Below are 22873 nucleotides of genomic sequence, written 5' to 3'. Positions count from 1 at the left end.
ACATATTTTACAACAACAGTTATTCTTCCTATTTTAATTGTCATTACAAACCTGGAAGGTTTACGCATTTTAGCTCAATCATAAATTAATTTGGTGTCACTAAATGTAGACTTTTTAATTTGTATTGTGTTAAGTAATTTTCATAATTCCGATTTTTGTTTTGTTTATTTTTCCGTTTCAATTTTTACTTTTTTTTTGGGATATTTCATCAGTACCTTTAACAAGCGTACACCCGTAATCATTTGGATACCGTAATATAAATACCACTCAGCCACCCTTGATCCTCACTATGATTGCCAGATGTGGTTTGCAAAAAGAAAACAAACACAAACTTTTCTTTCTTTTTCACACTCACTTGCACATTACTTCTCTTTTTTGGGGATGCAGGGAAGAATTCCTCCTCGGGAGCCATTTCTGGAAACACGGGAGAGAAGAAGGATCCATGCAGGGAGAAAGCAGAGGGTGGGATTCACTACAAGGTAACACTGTGATTTAAGGGAAAGTGTTCCCACCCTTGAAATGAGCACCCTCTCCGCTTTTCCCTTTCCCTTCCTTTCCCGCCCCATTCTGCACCCCTACACACACCTCCCCGGCTTATTATCTGAGATTTGTCAAAATACATTTCACACTAACAGGTATTTTTCAGCCTTCAAAGCCAGTTTTGATCTGCTTGACAAGCCAAAGCAGCTCAAATTCTGTGAAATCAGCAATGCCAGCCAGGCCTCCCTTTTTTTCCTCCAAGCCGCTCTAAACACGCCTCTTCCTGCGTTACAGAGGACTTAAGCTAAATTAATCAAAGCCTGCATGTTACCTGCCATACTTTGAAGTGGTAATTGCACAATGACTCTGTGTGCTGATCTGGCATTGCTGCCTCCCGGTCCGCCCCTGCCATTGTGCCTCCGCTGCGGCCTTTTGTTGTTGGGATGTTATTGTTGAGGGAGTGAGAAGCCTATGAACAACATTAAGCCTCCGTCTGTCACACACACATACACATCCTCCTCTCATGCCTTTCTCCTCTCTCCCTCCAAGTCTTTATTCTTACTAACCTCCTCCTACTGATGTACAGGAGGCTCCTCAGACCGCCATTAATCAGTGATGACCTGTTAAATGAATGAGTTTGTTGATATGAGGTTTTTATTTCTCTGCAGCCTCTGTAGACCATGTTTTTTTTTCTTCCCCTCTTGGCCCCATCTTTAAAACCTTGCTAACTCTGTCAAATGTCGTAGTGTGGAACCCAGTTGTCTAATGATTAAGTGGAGTGATCTCCAACCTGCCCCAGCCTGGGAGCGCAAGGGATCAGATTTCAACCCTTCAACCTGCAGTGCAGGCCTAATTAAAATGAATTTTCTCCAGGCGACCACTTTGCCCACAGGGCAGGAATCCAGCTATATTCGGAATCCGCTCTTAAGGTATTGCATTAAATTTATTGTGGGGAGACACTAGAGAACATTGTGGTTTATATATCTCCTGCATTTTTTCTCTCTGCTTTTTCCCCCCGCTCCTTTCCACCTTTTTATTGTGACCATCACTCTGGAATCCAAGCTTGCTTTGGCAAAGATTGCCCTATGAAAACGGATGGAGCTTTTATGGGGCCCAGCCCATTTACTACTTCCTGGGCCCAGGTTTATCTCAGAGAGAGAGAGAGAGAGAGAGAGAGAGAGAGAGAGAGAGAGAGGGATGGAGGGGAGAAAAAGAGGGGTAAAAATGGAGAGAGGTAGAGTAAGACAGGGGTGGAAGAAAGAGAGAGGTTGCTTATTCCAACAGTGGATCTCATTAACATACATCAGTGAGTATTTCACAACTTCCAGCAGAAAGGCACTAAGCCCACCCAAGGGCAACACAGACAGGGGTGACAGGGCCAGGGAAAGCATGCCGTTAACATGTTGGCGGCTTAACAAATAATATCTGCTCCCAAGTACCTTGGTGAAATATTTAAACCCACTTCTTAACTCCATTTGACTGTGTTTATGACGATGACAGTAAACGACTTGTGCGGAAAGAAACAGTGCCAGCTGCTCAAATATCACATATTTAACACCACCGTACGCTGTACGCACGCTTCCCAAATCAACTCAACTTGAATGATGGCGTGCCGTATGCGATTTTGCCGTCATTCTCGTCTCATGTCAATTGAGACGCAGTTGAGATATAGGCGAGGCTCCAGAGTACCACGCACACTGTCACTGTCACTGTCACTGTCACCGTGTGCATCCCCCAAGATAAATTCAGAGGCCTGTTTCCTGCTTTGATTACAAATGACATCCGCATGTGTTCTCCCGATTTCTGCTCCTCACAGAAGAAGCCAATCAAGAAGACAAATAGCTGCGGCCCCAGCATGAGCGGAAGCAGCGCACCGCCTCGGCAGGCAGACAAACAGAAGATGCAGCCTTCAATGGAGAACCTCTCCACGGAGGAGATGGAGGAGTATACATTCTCCCTACAGTAAGTCTCACCACTCATTATCCTACATCAGTCTTGCAAAATTCAAACGTGGAGAAAAAGAAGAAGAAGAAAAAACGTGGGTGACAACTGGTTTCTGTGCCTCACAGACAGTGATGTGCAAGGCATCAACCAGACATACGCTGACAACAAAATGCGCCTAGAACACCTCCTGTACAGATATAGATACAGTAGTCACGTCTTCCAAGGGAAATCCTCACTAAATGGTGTTTTGGCTATAGCTGTAATCTTGTATATGTCAATTTTAATTTAACATAAACAAGTCACAGGGAAAGTCATGTTCAAAGCCTCATGGCCTAATCTGTCCTCAGTGAGGAAAAGCATGGAAATTCCACTGTCAAAAAGAGCTTGATTTTAATCAAATCCCAACTGTTCTGCATTAGAATTAATACGGACTCAAATAAAAAAAATTTTAAATTATAAGTGATATGTGATTTACAGTTTTGAGACAAACAAATCGGTCTTACTCAACCTAATTTGGTTTGTAACAATATTGCATATGTAGTCGCTCAACCTACACCCATTATGTCACCATGTGGTTTATGTGTTTATTACTCTGCACAACAAAAGGCAACAGAGGAGGTTTGGAAAAATTAGTTTTCCTCTTCGCCGTGGCTTACAGCATTTGATTTTAATGAGAAAACAGGGATGTATGAAATACAAACAAAGCAGGAAGCATAACATTTCAAACACCTTGGCCAAACGTGTTAAACGCAACAAGGTGCAGCAGTGTGTGTGTGCCCACAGAGCATCCGAATAGGCTGAAAGCAAAATTGCTTATTTCAACAAAAAAGTCACAGGTATTTGTTTTTTCTTTTTGAACGTCAACTAAATTAAGGGGAGGGGATCACGACACACACTGTGTTTCTAGGGGGGAGAAAGACAGTCAGAGAGAGAGAGAGAGAGAGAGAGAGAGAGAGAGAGAGAGAGAGAGTCGATGTGTGTGGGGGAGAGAGAGAGAGAGAGAGAGAGAGAGCGAGCTCTCCCTGGAGATTTAAAAGTACCCATGTTTCCTCATTTCTGGGAGTTGGTAATTTATAGCTGCTGGTCACATATTAAACAAGATCAGAGACTACTCCCTGACATCTTCTGAACATACTGGGGGAATTCAAATGATTACCAGCGTATCCTGCCAACAAATGACGACACAGGGACTATCTTGAGGGAGAGTGAATACAAAACGAACACAGAAACCCAGGCAGGCTGCACACAAAGGGACACAATTAAATGGTTTTCACGATTATTCATAGGGCCTCTTTTTACCTCTGAGCAGTCGCCGGGTTCCGTGAGATGAGACGTTTCTGTCAGTTATGGGTACGGATTGTATTGAGCTGGAGCCCTGGCGGTTCCCTGATGCCCTGTGAAGGTGCTGCTGCTATTGATTTTATCTTCACAAGCACACACATTACAGTATCTCTGGGCTAAAGGCTGCTTTTTTTGCCCTCGACTAATCAGAACATTAGAAAGATACACTGGCTTTCACAATAAAGTTAAAGACAGTCTCAAAGTCATACCCTTACCCATCTCTCCCACCGCGCTGTTTGACAGATTCTCTACACAACACCTGAGGACTGACAGAGACGCAGACGAAAGGAGTTATTTACAGATTTTTGTTATTTTATTTTCCGTGATGATGTCATCTCCATTTCTTCTGGCATTTTGAGAGATCTGCGAGTACATGTATTTTATGTGGGATGAGGATTCATGCTGCAGTGATTGAGGGATATTACTGCCATCTATTGAGCCCATTGAGATTTTAATAGGGCGTCCCAGCACAAATGTGCAAATCAGATGCTCATGCATTATTAAGCTAGAAACAGTAAGATTCAGTTTGGATGGTCTGCGAATCACACAATATATTTGACACAATACATCCAAAACGTCACAGTCAGGATGACTGTATTCCCTACGTGGAATTAATGTAAAGAAATGTATTGGCTGATGTTTTACAGAGCTCCACAGTATGAACACTATCCATTTATAACAAGAGGAAAATGTATGTATGTAAGTTTATGTTGAGAACTCATCTATCTAAAAATAAGATTATATTTGCACAAGTATGGCAATTAAGAGTTTATTTGAATGCATGTAATGGCATTATGTTAACACTGGCACTTATTTTTTCTGACTTCAGACTAGCAGAACTACTTAACAAATACATCTGGGCTGTTTAGTTTTCTCCATTATATATGATTTTGCTCATATTTCATATAACGTTTTTGTTTCAGTATCAGCTTGTCTCTCTCTTCTCCCCTGTTAGAAATTAAATTATGTTCTTCTTGAAATAGTTTTTATTTAGTTCCTGGTTGATAACCTCAAAAGCACGTCCATCCCCCTAAAAAACAACAACATGGCAAACACAAAGCACCTTTTACAGCAAGTATTGACAATTCAACTCTGGGAAAATGAAATAGACTATGAAAACAAGCCTGGAATGATTCTTCTTCTTCTCTTCTTTTTTTTGTGAGTTCCTATGCTGCGGCTATCGGTTTGAACATACATGAACGACTCCTGCCAACCTTCCAGCTTATTTGATGTCTATAAGTGTAATCTTAACCACCTTTTTTCTCACAGAATAACAATGAGCAAAATCAAAGCACCTGATTCAATACAGCTGTTGTAATTTGATAGGGCCAATTTAATGCTTTCAGATGGCGCGGCAACAACTTCTAGAAAAGGTAAATGTACTAATACATTAGAGGGTACTTTAGCAGTACTTTACGCTAAGTATACTCAGCACAGTGATATGCTATTTGCATTTCAACTTTACATTACATTTTAAAAATAAAACACTTGCAGTTACTTAACAATTGTTGCTCATATCTGTTGTTAGGTCAGATACATTTTGATTTCCATGCATCCGTAATTATTGCCAATTAGCTTTAGCAATGTGTCTCACCAATGTCACCCAACTATTTCTTTTTTTCTACCCTGGTTTTGAGGAGAGAAACCTGTTTTAATCAAAGTCATTCTCACATAGCAATTAGATCTAATTAGTCCAATTATCAAGATTCTAATTACATTGAAATATACCCCCTAAATCTCATATCAATTATACTATGTGTGATTTGTCCTGATCAGGAGACATGAAGAGAGAGTGAGAGACACAGAGTAAAGACAAAGCCGGGTAGAAGGTAGAATGAAAGCATCCATATCCTCCGGAGGCCAAATGTCTGCAGTACTGACTCCATCTGTCCCCAAAGCTTTGATTCCAAAAGACTGTATGGCCATTTGGGGATAAATGTCACTTAACCTTTATTCGTTTTTTTTTCATATTCAGAACTATTTTCTTCCTGGTAATGATGTTATGATTAGTTACATGCTAGTTTTCCGTTTCAATTAGATGAGTGATGAGTCAAAATAAATACAGTTTTAGCATGTAGGTTTGGAGCTAGTTATCAAACACTATTGTTAAGTCTGGATTAAAGCTGTCCAAGCAAAAGGGGTGGAAATAATTATCACCTGGGTTAAAAATCCGGCCCGACCTTTGGTAGAACATTCACTCTTAGCCAGCGTACACAAACACACAAAACGCACACAGACCGGCACAGTATGTTACTATAGCAGTACAGTATGGCGCTGTAGGTGCACCGGCAAAACACACACGCACGCAACCATGCACAGCCTGTTCTTGTTGTGGAGTCAGAGGGAACACACTGACCTAATTTCCCCCAGTTAGCACGCCTCGTTGGGGACCAACAATCCTCTCCGCCCGTTTCCCCCAATCGAGCCTATCAGAGCGCTCACTCACTCTGTGTCTCTGTCTCTATCTCTATCTTTCTGTGCCCTCCATCTGTTTGAGTCTGCATACTAGTGTAAGGTTAGCAGTAAAGTGTACAGTTATATTGGTTACGGCTGCTCATCTAAATAGGATCATGTGCAGAAAACATTGGTAACATGCAACCTGCAGTGTCAATCCTTTACTAAAGAAGTGCTGTTAATTATCATGGAGAGGAAGAGAGATCAGCCTGCAGTAACATACAGAGAAAGAGAGAAAAACACCTGAAATAATAGCTAGTTCCAGGCATACTGCAGCTCCGAATCACAACTCAGTGCAAGGGTCAATCAATTCTGATGTAATGCTGGTAGGAGAGGTGGGTGGAGATGGTAGTGCTGTTCACCCCTGGGTCTCTAGTGCTTTCCTGTGCTAAGGAAGCAGGCATGTGTCTGCATGTGTCCGTGCGCAAGTGTGTGCGTGCATGCACGTGTGAAAGAGAGGCCCCTGGCTACCGCAGCCCGAGTGCACATGTTAGGGTTTTCTGCGGCCAGACTCGCCCCTGGGTCACTTCGGATCTCACAGACACACACATACACAATCAACGTGTTGCTTCCTTTTTGGAAATCAGAGCTGTCAGCTCCCTGACAGGCTAATGTTGCAATATGATTGGTTCATCTGCAGTGAGCTCACTGTCAGTCAGAGCAGACTGCGGTCCCATTGGTGGTCTGGGTCAAATTAATGTGTTTCCCACAGACACATAGGGGGGGTGGATTCAAATAGGTATACAATGACAGGAACTATATGTGAGAGCATATGGGTGATTGTGCGTGCGTGCGTGCGTGCGTGCGTGCGTGAGAAACAGAGCTGGGCCAGAGGTGACACTTCCCTCACGCTCTTCTTTTTTCATCTCTACTCACTCATTCCCCAAGTCTGACATAAACATCTCAAAAAGATTTCAAAAGTCAACAAATAACTCCCAGAGAATTTAAAAGTGGATTTGTACAGATACATGTTAACTAATGCACTGTAGCACAAATAGCACTAATGCATTGTGCCCTGTGCAAATAATTATGAACTTTTAGGAAAACATCCCTGACTGACAGCTCTAATAATACAAGTGACAAGTCGTAGATGTCGATGTAATCAGAATTTAATTCTACCATTTGTGTATATATATATATGAGCATGATGTCATCAGCAACTATTATAGCCATTGCCAGTTTAGAACCAGAGCATGCTTGATTGATAACTGCACTGACACCACTGTTAACAATGTGCGTTTGTCTTAAACGGTTTGGAGGCACACATACAGTATATGAGATAAGAGTGACACTTATAAAAAAACACAGCCCAACACAAACCTGTAGCCCATTTATGGAGTTTTTCCCAGCCTCAGCAGAAGTCAGTTTTAAGGGGCCCATTTCATCCTGCATTGACACAACTGATAGAATAGAAAAAGAGAGTGATTCAAGAGCTACTAATCTGCTCTGTGATGCTGGGTGGCATTTCAGGAAAAAAACGTTTCTTCTATGTCCATCTCGCACTCAATTGTCCTCTACATACACACATACAACACATGGTTAGTCTCTCTGTCTGATAATTATATTCTCTCTCCCGATAATTCTGTCTTTATCTCACTTTCTCTGCCTCTAATTTCCTCCATCTTTCTCTCGCCATCCTCTCCTCTCTGGTGGCAATGTCCTGCAGTTATGAGGCAAGGTCAGAGATGTGAAATCCATTTAAATACTGATGCAACTCTCTTGAGGCCCATACTCTGCCTCCGCAGCACTCTTTCCTGCACGCCTCACCCAAATTGATGAATGGATAGATCCCCTTCGAACATTTATTATTTGCCCTGCATTGTTCATTCAATGGATTACACATCTACTGGCACCATGTTTTGAGTTTATAGAGAGAAAAACAACCTGTTCTTCATTGTTGAGGACTGTGGTGGTAGCTGTAGTAGCTGTGCCTGGCAATCCCTGTGTGTTTGTAGATCCCAGGTGCATCTGCATTTGAAATGTTTCCACCCTAGTTTATGGCACACCAAGGGACCTGCCATTTCCATGTTTTAATCCCCTCTCGTGCTCCATAAAAACGCCACATGTTGCATGGTAATGAAACGGCAACCTCATGTATACATCTAAAGTATTCCAAGGTGTGCGCGGAGGCAAAAACACATTTTGCAAGAGGGATTTGGTTGGCCAAAGCAGGAATCACAAAACTGGATTATCAAATTTGTGTCCTTGACTGGTCTTTTGGTTAGCAGCCTTAGAGGTTTGGCATTGCATGCAAAGCGTAGCCTACACTGTTATCCAAATTAGTTGACTTTACTAGAAACTTAAAGGTCCAATGTGTAGGAATTTCTCCCATCTAGCGTTGAGATCATATATCGTAATCAACTCTCTCGCGCCACACAGTTCAAAGTACGTATTACAGCTACGGTAGCCTTCACTCTTTTTTCCGGTCTCTTGCTCTTTTCAGTATCCTTTTTCTTTTTCTGGGCGAAGAAGAAGACTCCTGTTCCTGAAATTTGGATTTTGAATACGTGTGGTCCTCCATGTCTTCAAACTTGCCGGGGCCGGGAAGCTACGATACCCATTAGCAGCATTAGCAGCACCTGTGAGTTTATCATGCGACAGCGAAAACATGAAAGGCGGAGCAGTATGTTCTGTATGTCCCTTACCGGCTAACGTATTTCAAGATGGCGCATGAATATGGAGCGTCTACCCCAGTTCATGCGAATGCAAATGTAAAATTTCAAGCCAAAAGGAATACTTGGAATTGATGGTGGTGGTAAATATTCATAAAAAAGGACAAGATTGTGAACAGGCAAAACAGATTTTGATAATGAACAACTAGACAAGTTACACACTGGACCTTTAAGATCCTTAGTTATCTCTGCTTAATATGATCTGTGCACTGCATACTTAAGATAATTATTACAAAGAAGTAATGCAATTTAGAAATTAATTTGTTTTGTAACATAACATGAAACAATAAGAAGTGACCACTCAAAAGTTTAATTACAACTAAATCTGGGTGTATAGTGTATTAGTGTATTGGACTGGAGACTGGCCTCTAAAGATAATTTATCAACACAATATATTTAATTAGTTTCATAGAATAAAAAGATATATAGGCATATGTATTAGCCGTGCACAGTATATTTCTTGACTGTGCATAGTACTTCCTGTCCTGTCTTTCCTGTCGTAAGGTTGCCAGGCAACAAGTGGAAATTACTTCTAAGCGAACAATTCCTTTAAAGATGTTGAAACAATTACATGCACAATTGTTGATCATCAGCAAAGAGTAGTAATTTGTATTTTTATCTGAATCGATGACTATCAACAGATCATTTTGATGGTCATTGCCTTACAGTGTCATCTTCCAGAATTAACCACCCAAAGTAGGAGTTCACTTAAAAATGCACCCTTTATTACCACCATAATACTCAATGTTTCCTCCCAGTCCACTTGGTTTCACATTAAATATGATACAATCACCAATGCAACATTTTTATGAGTTTGCGATTCTATGCCAGCATTGCATCTCATCTGCTGCTAGCTGATCAACAGCACAGAGCACTTGTGGCCTTTTCCATAGCCCTTGTATGCTTGCCTGCATGTGAGAACCTCCCTCACATTGTAAAAATGAGCAGCCAACTATTAGTCAAACATGGATTCCTAATTAAGTGGATCATTTCTTTTTTTTCACTGCTTCTGATTATGCTCTCCTCCGCTCTGTCAGCTGCAAATAATTCTGATAATTTGGTGGTGCATCATTGTACTATTTAATTACATGATGGTGGACTCCAGTTCTGCAGCTGAGTCACTATTCCATAATTCTGTTTTAACTAAACCCCAAATACCTGCCACTGTGCTCCCATTTTGTCAATGAAACTCATTTATGTGTATTCTCGCTTTGCCAGGGTCTCTGTAAAAAAGCTGTGCTTATAAAGCCCCCAAATGGTAAGGTAATTGTTCTTGGAACAAATAAAATTAAAAGAGAGAGAAAGAGGGAGCACAAAGTTAAATTTTTCAGTATAAATAAAACTTCTCACAAGATGATATAAAAATGACTCAATTATCTAAAAGCCTTGCGGGCATATACTGCTGCTCAACTTGTTTTTATGCACACACACATTCAAGGTGCTTTGGAAAATGATACCAGCTTAGTAACCAATGATTATCATTTAATGCATCTTGTGGGAACAGGTTTCTTTGTGATTTCCACTTTGGGAGGTTTCATAGCTTCCTGTATTATATTTTCCCCACCCGCACAAAGCCCTGCTTATATGCCAATCATTACGTAAACATGTGCTTCTGCGTGAATGCAGTAAATAGGCAGTTAAAGCTTCCACTGTCGGAGTGACTGTAGCATCTGTACATGATGTAAATTTGGATTGGCATACATAGAGTATTTGTTCATGTTTATGCAACACCGTTGCCAGTGCTTCACTGCCTAACCTGCTGTGGATTAGTCTTATTGGTTATTGATGCAAATATTAGACCTCCAATATATGTTTCCTGGATAGCTGATATGGCATTTTAGCACTAATATGGCATGTTTCCTTAATATTATCAACAACCCTTTATTTTTATAAAAGGTAACTTTAACCTCCCATGACTAAATCAGCTGAAATTCATCTCAAACAGATAGATACATAACTACTTTGTTGTTTATATGAAGTTTACTGCAGTGGAATCCTCCAAAACAGCAGAAAAGTAAGCTAGCCTCAGAAAGGAGCTAGCTGTGCAACCCACAGAGGACAGATGATTGTCACGATCCAAAACAAATGCGTTATCAGCATTCTTCAAAAGTGAAATGTAAACAAAGATGTGGTATCTTCAGTCCTATCTCTTGACACCTAAGATAATCGCACTTCCATAGTCACCACAACACTCCTGCATCTGGGCCACTAAGAAAACAATCACGTTATCCGTCAATCTTTTAAGTCTATTTTCACACTGTATCTTTTGCTTTCTCTATTTCCCCAACAGCGAACCATTCTTCGACTATGTGGGTAAAGATGTATGGCTTTAGTGCATTTATAAACAACGCCAGCGGTGGCCCAAATAAGAAAGTGACAGAAAATAACTTAATCCTCAAAATAAAGGGATAAGTCCAATACTTTAAGTGGCCTTAGACTGGAGGGTTTAAGCCATTAGGGCAATGCAGAGGGATTCTCAGGGTTACCTTCACTCTGCTCAGCCCTGGAGCCTTCTCACCATAAATCTGCTATTTAAAATGTAACACCCCACTGTACTCCTCTCCTCCCCCCGCTCCTCCATCTCTCATTACCCATGCTGTCTTTAGAGGTTTAATACTTGTCTCTACTTGCTATTCACTTTGTGCTATTTTTAAGCGCACAGTTACTGTTTATTGTCGTGCCATACAACATTAAGGGACTCAGCCTGGGAAACCCAGTCCAGGAGATGGTTCTTGCTCCAATGGTTGACAGACGCTAGTTACTTCTGATGTACAGGCTTGAGCACTCTGTGACAAGGTTTAAGAGGATGATGAGTCCTTCTGCAATGTGCTTTGATGACATGGAAATGAACAACAAATGTATCGAAACTGATATAATGGGGAAACAGCTCCTGGCATAGATTTCACAGAATCATATACAAATTAAAATACAGTATTATGTGCCAATGCATGCCTGTTGAAATGGTTAGTTTCATCTCTGGGCCGCTACGCCACATGCTATCAGTTGTTCAGGGGACAAGCTGTGAGACATCCTTAGTTCCTGCGAGATAAAAAGCCCACACCGCCACCCCCCCTGCCTTTCCCTCTTTTTCTGTATTGTACTTTTGTAATTGGAGGTGCCATAATGAAATCAATTCAGTGGTGATAACAGATTTCACATCATGTTACCAGTTTCCTTTTGGAAAAGGCGGCCACATGAAGACGGCTAAAAATATTCCTCTTTCATGCATCATCAATATCTTCATTATATGAAAGATGGGCGTCAGGTTGTGTTTGCTGTTTTCCTTTAATGTCACTTGACAGGGTAGCATCTTGCCTGTGTCTGTGACACACTGCTTTTTTTGTCTACTCTGTAATTCCACTTTTGCAGACATGCGGAAAGCAGTTTTATACCACACAGTGAGGCAAGTCGTGATGAAGCTTGGAACAGAATGGTAGTGCCTTTGTCAAAATCATAATAGGGAAGCAGAGACACGCATTTGCTCGTACATTATCCTCTTTTGGTTTGCTTTACACATCAAAGTCTTGTAAAAACGCACACTAGACACTGGCATTGCACACTTTTCAATAATATACAGTCACAGCAAAAACTAAAGTGTCATATGTGTCTAATTTACTCTGAATAGTCAGGTGACTTTAAAGTTATCTTTATTGCCAGTGTCATTCATTAATATGGAGGCTGTGACGTCCCATTATAAAGAGCTGACAGTTTGTTCCTTTACTGCTGTTCTCATGTAACATTAAAAGTAGAGTACAACAACAACAACAGCAAACAATGCCTTCAGACGATTTAATTTACATGTAATGAAAAAGCAATAGATCCAATGTAACACTCTCGACATCCCTATTGCATATATTGTGTTTTTATGTACAGCATCTCACTGACCTCACACAGGAAACATACAGTAGTGGTACACTTGGAATACATGCTGTGCTTTAAAATCTCAACTGACCGGTAACTGACTGTTGTGCCAGATATTTATCCTCTCCGCTCAAGTTTATTTCAGCCAAGCTATGAATATTTATCAGCCCAAACTGTTGACTGAGCGTTTTCTGAATGAATCTCGAGTTCTCCCACGTGTACTGTACACAACACCACTGCTCTCGTGTGCATCCACTAAGGAACTTAAAACTTCAAATAATTTAACACTTCAGAGAGTGTAGCCACCTCACAGGAACAGGAAAGATGATCTCCTTTGTTTTAAATGCAGCTGTGTGACGGTTCATATTTCAGCAACAATACAAGGGAGGATAACACAATGCTGCATTTTAATGTAAGTCTAGCCTAATTATTTGGTAAAAAGAGAATGGGGGGCAATACAATTGATTCTGTTTTTTTTCTTCTTGTTTTCTGTCTTTAGGCAGTGTACCCTTTTCCCTAGATACACACTACAAAGTGAATTCCAACTGTGCTCTGGGACACAGTCGTGAGACCCAGGGATGTCCACAGGCAAAGGCCTTAAGTTACACTCTGTGACGCTAACCATAGCTCTACTGTACACGCCTACTTTAGCCTTTGTCTAATTACCGCCAGCCAGATGATTGGGGTCATCAGTGTCTGCTTGTGTTGACATGTTCAAACTATAATAAATGGGATTCTATGCATTTTGTAACTATAAACACCAATTTACTAAACACAGACACAGACACTCACTGTACAGTGCTGTATGTGCTGTCTTTGAAGTTTTTATGCTAGGCTGTTGCGAGCCCATTGTAACATATTTAGAATTTTTTCTCTCTCTCTCTCTCTCTCTCTCTCTCTCTCTCTCTCCTCTCCAATCTCCTCTCCTTTCCTCTCCGCCTCTCTGTCTCTCTTTCTCTCTCCTCTCCAATCTCCTCTCCTTTCCTCTCCGTCTCTCTGTCTCTCTTTCTCTCTTCTCTCCTCTCCTCTCTTCCATCTGTGCCCTCTATATGAAAGGGAATAGTTGAGCAGGCCTGACAAAGGGCGGCACAGAGGAGGCAGAGGTGCTGAGGGAAGCTGAGGACTGCTGGAAGGGATTCCTATCTGTTTGTGTGTGAATGTGTGTCAATTTAAATACCACATTTCCCTACACATCATTTTACTGCATGCATCTGATGATAGTAAAAACAAATGCATTTGAATACTATATGTAATGAACAGAAAAGGAAGTGTTTGCACTGTGACTTCAAACATACATTCATAAACATAACATCTAGCGTAACTCACCTTTACATCTGCAACTGCTGAGATCTGCAGGATACATGTTGCTTTGTTGACACTGTCACCCATGTACAGGAACTGTTTAATCACCCTGTGATCAAGCCATGTAGCTAAAAACAATGCAATGCAAAATATCAAGAATAAAAGGAGAGACATTTTGACAAATGTGACAGTTTTTAAAGATGACACTAATATATTATTGTGTTTAAAAAGCTATTTAAATAATACAGTAATTATTACTGTATTAGAAAAAGTGAAGAAAAAACTTTGCATGTATGGTGTGATTCTCCTCTGTCTAAAAACAGATCAGCACTGACTGGATCTGCTTCCCGCCCCTCACGTCTGTCCGAGCGAGCCCGCCTGGCCATCCGCATGCTGCCGTCCGAGCTGGGCCTGCCGTTGCCGTGGCAACAACAGCCGCATAGTAGCTGGCGTGGCTCCGTTCGGCAGCTCGGCCTCATTATGCTGCTGCTGGCTTTGATGTGGTTTGTGAGGCTCTACCTGCATTACTGCAGCCAGTGGCTCTACCTCCAGGCCATAGCAGTTCCTGTCAACAAGTGAGTTTGCTTCCTTTGATATCACCCTGCATGCACACACACACACACACACACGCGCGCACACACACAAAGAGCAAAACTACATAGACACTTTTTGAGCATACGCATCGCTGCTGACATGAGGGCAGATACGTACATACATAGATTACTGAATCACGTACGGTAAATTGCAACACATGCATGCAAGCTGAGAAGAACACACATGCAATGTACGGTTGTGAAATGGGATGTGGAGGGGTTAAGGAGCATAGGAAAAAATTGAGGATGTGCAGTGTGTGTGTGTTGGCAAACATGCACATACACACACACACACACACACACACACACACACACACACACACACACACCTGGATAGGCCCAAATCATCTGTTTGGAATCCCCCCATTAACATTTTAACAAGACTCTCTCAATATTAACAAACCATTGCTGGGGGAGTTTGTTGATTTCACCACACGGCTTTAAATCCCAAAAGGCTACATTATTTGGAAGGAATTTATTGTTATTCTTTGGTACACAACATTGATAATAAACAGCAATAAGATACCACAGAACTGTTAAATCAGATCTCAATGGCACATGGTGCTGATTTAATTCATCACAATAAAACAAGCTGGCTGCAAACACGGCATACAAGCAGGTTTTTATTACAATAACATGGGGGTGCAAACATCACATGTTAAATCATGGAAAGTGATAGAGGGAGGCTGAGGGAGGGAAAAAAAGTGGTGGAATAAAAAAAAAAAAGGATGGACTGAGAGGGTGGGTAGGAGGTGAAAAAACAAAAATGTGAAAACAGAGGGGGTCAACGTTGGATGACAACTTCCACATGTTCAGATCTGCTGCTCTCCCTCCGAGCATTTCTCTCTCCATGCGATGGCCAGAGCTGGCGATGCCCAGCGAGAGAGAGCGAGAGAAAGGCCAAGTGACAGTCAGAGTGGCTAGTGTGATGACAGGCCTCCCTTTCCTTTCCACTCTGTTTTTTCTTTCTCTCTAACTCTGTCTCTCTTTGCTTCCTCCTTCTCCACAATCCACCATCGGACATCAGCGGACAGCAAAGTGTGCCCAGGAGCGACTGAGTCTCTGGCCCCAATGTTGCTTCAGTAACCAATGAGCTTTACTTTCTTCCTTCCTTTCTTTTTTTCTATATTTTTTATATACTAACATGAGTGTAAAATGACTGCAGTACACATTCTTTTTTATTACTAAACTAAATGTAAATGTACTCATTATGCACAATTGCCCATGTCAATGATATATGTTAAAATATATTATATTATTAGACTGTTATTGCTTATGCATCAATGTGTAAGCAGCAGTTTTGTAGCTGGTTCAGGTAACGCCAATATTCATTATTGTCCTGTTTGGTAGTTAAGAGTACTTTTTTACAAAGTAACATAAACTGTATTAACATATTATGTGTATATCTGAAATGTAGTGGATTAGAAGTATTTAGAAAATGAAAATCTCTCATAAAGAACAAGTTCCTTGTTGTCCTTGAGTAAATATACTTGTGTAATGTAAAGTAGTTACTTTCCACCACTGATCCACAATACCTTGCAATAATACCTGGCAATAGCAATGCACATGCTCAAACCATTACATAAGTACCACATGCAATTTAGAAATTTCAAATATCACATTTGCAGAGACACCAAATCTGATTTAATATGGAATGACGACCGTCAATGTTTGGATATGGAATAATGGCGCAAATGTCAAATCTCTATTACAATTTATTGAACCGGAAAGTTTCATTGTGTTATATAAAGACTCACTATGAATGAAATATCTCTGTGTCATTCTTGGAATGAGATTTAACAATGAATCCGGGAAAAACAGAAGCCTACAGTGTTAAAGAAATAACATTAAACTCTTCTGTCTGTACCGGTCATTTGGAAGATTGAATCTGTGTGTTGGCAGATTAGCCACAGATAAAACACCAATGGACCTCCGCTGTCAGATTAATGGACAGAAACTGAGAGACGCTTGACTCTTGGAGCAAATCAGATGGAAATTAATGAGCAAAAACTGGACCTCTCCTCTCCCACCACTGGCTCTACCTCCTCCTGACTGATGGGAAGATTAAGAAACTCATGAGGCTTGCGGTAAATGGGGAGTCTAATTTACAAGAGGGGGCTAAGAAAAGCTCCTACAGCACAGGTGTTACATTTTTGATGTATTTTACTTTTTATTTTTAGTTTAATTTGATGTATACAGATTATCTTATCATACCTTTATATATGTTTTTTTTTTATGTGACCACTAATTCAGTGCATACTGGTAAAACAGCAAATTACAATGTTAATTGTCATCAAATTAATTAAACATGATTGTTTAATGACATGATGAGTCAACCACAAACATTACAACATAGTGTGCGAATTGCTGGAACCAGTTGCCCTTAAGCTGCAAAGCATCACAAACACAAATGCACTACATATTGACACATGCACACACTTCACACTCTACCCACATCACAGCACATCACCCGCCTCCGTTTCCTCTCCCGCCAGATTCCAGTTCCACGCACACACCGTGGACCTGGTATACCAGAGTTCTCTGCTCCACACCCGGGAGGAGCTGGCGATGGTGGTGGTGGGTCCCCTGACCTTGAACACAGTAACGTTCCTGCTGGTTCTGATCAGATGGGGCTGTCAACAGATATTTGGCTCACTCCCTTCCTTCACGTCAAAGTTTATCATGGCTCAGGGAGTGTGGACAGTCCTCGACCCCCTGGCAGTCTTTGCAGTGGACGCCGTCCTCGGGGTAAGTCACTTAAAAATAACTTGGACACTTGTGCACTTTAAATAGGAGTTCACTTTATCTTGGCAAAGTGACTTTAGATTACAAAAAAGGGGGGGAGGGTGAGAAAAAAATGTGCAAGGTTAGATGGGTGTTTTTTTTTGGCAGTGGCTTGGATTTTGTCAGTGAGGAAGACTGAAATGATTTGGACTGTGCACAGTTGACAAGAGGTGATGTCTAAATCAAATCTTAGTTAAATGGAATTGTAACATTGTAACTTTCTTTTTTGTACTCTATTTTGTACTATTACTAAGAAATTTATCCAAACCCTTGTTATATGTATGTATGATTTTTAAAATAAATCAGCAGTGTAAGATGTAGAGTGAGAGGAACACAGCTGACTATGTGAAAATCAGTCCTTGTGCCATCGTATGAGCCATCGCATGAGCCATCGTATGAGAAATCGTTTGAGCGTCCCCATATTGCAAATGTCCAGTCTTAATAACAGTGATAGATTTCTCTGTTTTTTTTTTTTCTTCTTTTCTTTCAATCTCTGTGTCCTCAGCGTCTCGCCTACAGCCCAGACACACCGGTGGGTGATGCAGCCAAGCTTTATTGGCACTTCTATCGAGTTGACCAATCAGGTGCAGCGGGAGTGACCATCACTGTCTTCCTCTATGCGGTCCTCTTCCTGCTCTCCATCACCATCCTCTTCATTTACATGCTCAGGTGAGACGATGACCTGATACAATTCCTATAATTTGTCGTTCTGTGAATATAGTCCATTTTTGTTTCCAACATGCTGAACAATTACCATGAACATGAATGAGCCAATTGCATCTGTCAGGTGCAACCTGAAAACCTAAGAAACATTTATCAATGGCAGAAAGTTTCACCAATTCAAGAATACAATAACAATATGTTGATTTAGATATATATACACAATAAGCAATTCAATACTTCAATATGACAGTTGACATGAAAATAAACACAGGTAACGTTGACAGTACATATCAGTACATAGTTTTTTTTATCCCAGAGATGAAGTTAATACATTTTTGAAAGTTATTACATAGAGTAGGCTGCTAGAAGGGTGTACTGTTCAAAATAGTCTGACATACTATATACTTTTTTATACCTTGCTTATACCCTCAAACTTGCTGTTAAGTCTAAAATCTAAAACAGCATTATTTTTAGGCCCAAAATGAGTTGTGTCCCGGTCTTTGTGTCACCGTATATATAACAACAAAGTTACTCTCTATGAACCAATCTTCTGGAGAAAAACAATTAAATACACCCAATGTGGCTCTATAATTGAAGGTAACCAACTTAATGTCAGTGCATGTCAGAGTTAAAAAGTATCACTGAGGCAAAACACAGTGGTGAGCATGTTCCCATAAAAACAATCGATTCTGGTTCCAGTAGATCCAGTTCTTTTTTTCATTCCATATTGCTCATTCACCCCTGACCTTAAAGGTGCAATATGTAATACTGACAGCAGTCGTTTAAAATAGTTACTGCAGTACAAATTCAAAATACTGGAGAGAGTCGTCTCCCCTTACTCGAAGTTCACGGAGGTTGCCAGGCTGAGACTGCAGCATCCACAACAATATTGCTAGACGCTTGTCTCACAAAGACAGACATTACTTCACAGCACAGCGAAGAAGCTAACGTTAGATGCTGGCTATATTGACAGTCATAAAAGCCCGTGCTCACGTGGAGCTCTGTAGCCAACTGAGTTTTTCGGCTTAGAATTACGGTAGGAACCGCTAAAACCACAACAACCTCGCTGTCCTCTCCACCCGACGGACACACACACTTCCTCGGCTTAGAATTACAGTAGGAACCGCTCAAAATAACACTACCTTGCCGTCCTCTCCACCCGACTGAGCACATTTTATTGGCTTAGAATTACGGCAACAATCGCTAAACACACTGGAAACTCACGGTCCGCTCTTCCCAATTTACAGCCCCCCTCTCTTGGCTTAAAATAACTCACCATTGTCGGTTCCGGCCGCTGAACAGGCTACTCGTTGTAAACAGCCGTGGCCCGCTTTCCTGGTCCTCCGGTAACGTTAGCAGTTAGCAGGGTTAGCATGGCGGGCGTTAGCCAGGACCAGTCGGGATCACTTTACTGGCTGTGTCTCAATTGTTTTTGTGAGTAACCAACTCCTGTTCTCTAGCTATATAATTCAATGTGAGTACACAAATGTTGAAATTACATAAAATGCCCTTGTAGCCATGATACTTGATTTTTACAGGTATATCTGGCAACCCGGCCTGGCTGTCAAACTAGGCAGCTGACACCAAACACAAACAGAAATTCCGAAACGGAAATTTCAAAATGAGAAAATACTGGCATTAGCATTGTTGTCAGAAAAGATTAGGTATTTCAACTTAGAATGTTTCCTTAATATTTGATGACACATTGGGGTCATTTTTGGATTTATTACAGTAAATATGTTACATATTGGACCTTTAAGCTCTGGGCAAGGGCGTCGGACTGGGGGTAAAAAGGTACCCTGGGCCCTCATGTGAGGAGGGCCCAAAAAGATGCTAGAATGAATAGCTGTGGATGCGGGGAGGAGCCTATAGAAAATGCCTTTCTACAGGGCCCAGAATTTTGTGCTACGCCCCTGGCTCTGGATCTGACCTTCCTGGTGTCTGAAAAGCATCACACACACAGCTTTAGCTGGGAATTATCATTTGGGTATTTTTGAATTGACGCAGCCTTAAGGGGCAGTCTGCCAATGAACAGGAAGTCCTGAGAAACACTCTGGACCAGTCTACTTTTCTCAAGCACCCGTTCACAAATAACTCTAAACCCTCCACCCCACAGCTTTGTACCATGTTCCACCCCATCCACAATTTATTTCTCTCCTCTGTCCACAGAAAAGCAAAAAACAAAAAACAAATAGAAAATGAAAACAAATGTTGATCTAATCCATTTTGATTTTTATAGTCGCATGGAATTACTTATGCTGTTATGCATCAACCTCACACATGATCACACACAAACAACACACACACACACACACACACACACACACACACACACACACACACACACATTGAGTTGCCAGACACAAAAGCAGAAATACACACATGCACCACACAGTTGCCTTTTTTTGAACACGCCAAAATAAAAAGCATTTCTAATTCAAAAGTTAGATGTGTTTTGATACAGCGTGAACATATAGCCCCCTTACATTATCTGATTAGGCTGAATGTTTTGCATGGTTGGTATCACTGCAGGTTTCATACATATTGAAAGGGACTGCATATACGTCTAGCTTGCTGCACTATGTGTTCCACTCATGTCTTCCAGATTGAGGTCACTCATGCTGAAGCATTTACTTGCTAGGTTTGTATTATGTTTTAGCACCTCAGACTGGTTTATCACATTTTGTATACCAAGTCTTCATGTCCTCCACAGAGCTTTTAAAAGCTTCATGAGAACACTGGTCCCTAACTGTTGAGTCAAACATTGCCTTTTTTCATCGGTTTAGAAAATGACAGGAGGTTGGCACTGCATTGCAATGAGAAGGCAGGCTTAAAGATGCACTGCCAAACCACTGATTTCAAACGTCCAGCCTCAAAGATGACTATTGCACTTTTTAAATAATAGAAGGATATAATTTTTTGCAGCATGGAAGTAAAAAAAGTAAAAGGGCGTGTGATAAATTACTGAATAATGTAACTCAGTATTCATCAAAGGTGTGTTCTCCCACCCTCATATAACACCAAATTCCATTAACGGCTCAAAATGTAAGAAGCCCTTATTGAATTAATCAGTTTGAGATTGGCGGTCGAGGAGAGGGTGCCATCTAATTTCAGTAAGCGGGAAGCTTATCGGGCTCCAGCTAAATGGACAATATTAAAACAGCAGCCGGGAATAATGACTTCTGCCACTCAACCGCCACACGGGTTTGTATTGAATGTAGGCCATGAGGCTGAAGCAAGGCTGATAATTTTATGGGTTACAGTTTCCTATTGGCTGCAAGGAAGGGGCTCTGACACAGAGCGTGACCTATTTCTAAAAAAATGCCTGGGGCTATATGTATAGATAGAATGGACTGTTATCCTTTTTTAATTACATTTTAGACAGCCTTTATTCACTGGCTGCAAATATACACATCAGTGATGTGTTTTACATCTCTATCCTTTTTTAAAACTCCACTAAAGAAAGTGATGTTACATTGATAGTGCTGCGGTTACATTCACATGATTACAAGGTTCAAAAAAATACTTCATTTGCATTCCCTTACACAGTCGCTGTGTTTCTCATGTGTATATATGGACATACAGCATACAATTTAAACTAAACCATAGCCAAATCACTCATTGATAACCTTGTCTTAAAGGAAACATGCACTGATTGGCTGTCAAATCTTGTAAAATGAATGTGTATTTTCATGGAATTGGGAGGAAGTACACTCTTCTATTGTTTGGCCATAAAAGAGTAATATACAGTATCAACACATTCTCAATACCAGCGTGTCAAAAACCAACTCTTGGTCAGCTGCTTTCGGCATTAGTTACTGACGCAAAAAGTCTCTTTTAGCGTTTCAGTCAGACGCAGCCCTTTGGTGTCATTTTCCGACGGGCATGGTCGGGGCTCTTGCTGTCACTTTTTGACGCTCTGGGTCGGGACCGATTCGGCGTCATTTTTCAACATGCAGGTTAAAGCTTTAGTGCGTAACTTTTTGATATTAATAAACGTCTGTTACATTCAAGCCATTGCCAAATGAGTTGCTACAAAGCTAATTAAGACTTTCAGCTCCACACAACTCTCTCTGTATTTCTCATGATGACTATGTTCAGAAGATTGTGGCGTCCGGTAACTTTCCCACGCAGAAACTCAAGTGACGATAATTACCTTTTCTGAAGAGTCTGTCATGTTTTTTTAATCCTCCGTGTCCTCCTTGGCTACTAGCAACTGCGTAGGGGGGGGGAATCATGTGGATGCGCCGACAATTTTGTTGTCATTACTTAGAATTCCTCATGGGGCGGCAGAAACTATGCACTATAGCTTTAAAACCACTTAGTTAGTGTTAGGGAAAGATCGTGGGTAGGGTTAAAAGATATACTCTTCAGTGACACGCGGAACAACAATTGGACACAAACACCGCTCCTGTGTGGTTCCGATCCACCAGTCCAACCTACCTCCTTATGCAGATTTTAGGTCCTTCATACTACTCGCTACTGTTGTCGCTCTTAAGACTACATCATCTTACAGCGCCGCGGTTGAGCTGCTGCTATGCCCGGTGCATCACATACAGACGCTAAATGGGGATTTTTGCATATGTATCTGATGCTGAGAGACACTGACCAAGCATCAGTATTTGACGAGTTGGGAATGAGAAGAACATATAGCAAAGTCAAAGATAGAAATAAGTGCATAGTTATTTCAGTTTGAATGCATTTAATGAACATAGGTTTCCCACGCAAAAATACCCTTCCCTTCTCATCCACCTTGGTCATGTTGTCATGAATATTCCG

General features: G+C 41.1%; 1 protein-coding gene across 1 annotated transcript in view; it reads left to right on the top strand.

Annotated features, from left to right (window-relative positions):
• ofcc1 (orofacial cleft 1 candidate 1) overlaps positions 1–22873 on the top strand; it is a 95933-nt gene that overhangs the window by 47882 nt on the left and 25178 nt on the right. Inside the window, exons 15-19 of the mRNA XM_078281261.1 lie at positions 388–479; positions 2297–2442; positions 14378–14629; positions 17143–17395; positions 17937–18100. Of these exons, the coding sequence (XP_078137387.1) occupies positions 388–479; positions 2297–2442; positions 14378–14629; positions 17143–17395; positions 17937–18100 (907 nt within the window). The remainder of the gene's footprint in view (positions 1–387; positions 480–2296; positions 2443–14377; positions 14630–17142; positions 17396–17936; positions 18101–22873) is intronic.

The sequence above is a fragment of the Sander vitreus genome, chromosome 22, assembly GCF_031162955.1.
Source record: "Sander vitreus isolate 19-12246 chromosome 22, sanVit1, whole genome shotgun sequence".
In the NCBI taxonomy this organism is placed as follows: domain Eukaryota; kingdom Metazoa; phylum Chordata; class Actinopteri; order Perciformes; family Percidae; genus Sander; species Sander vitreus.
Note: the sequence above shows the minus strand (reverse complement) of the source record. Positions and strands in the feature narration are given on the sequence as shown.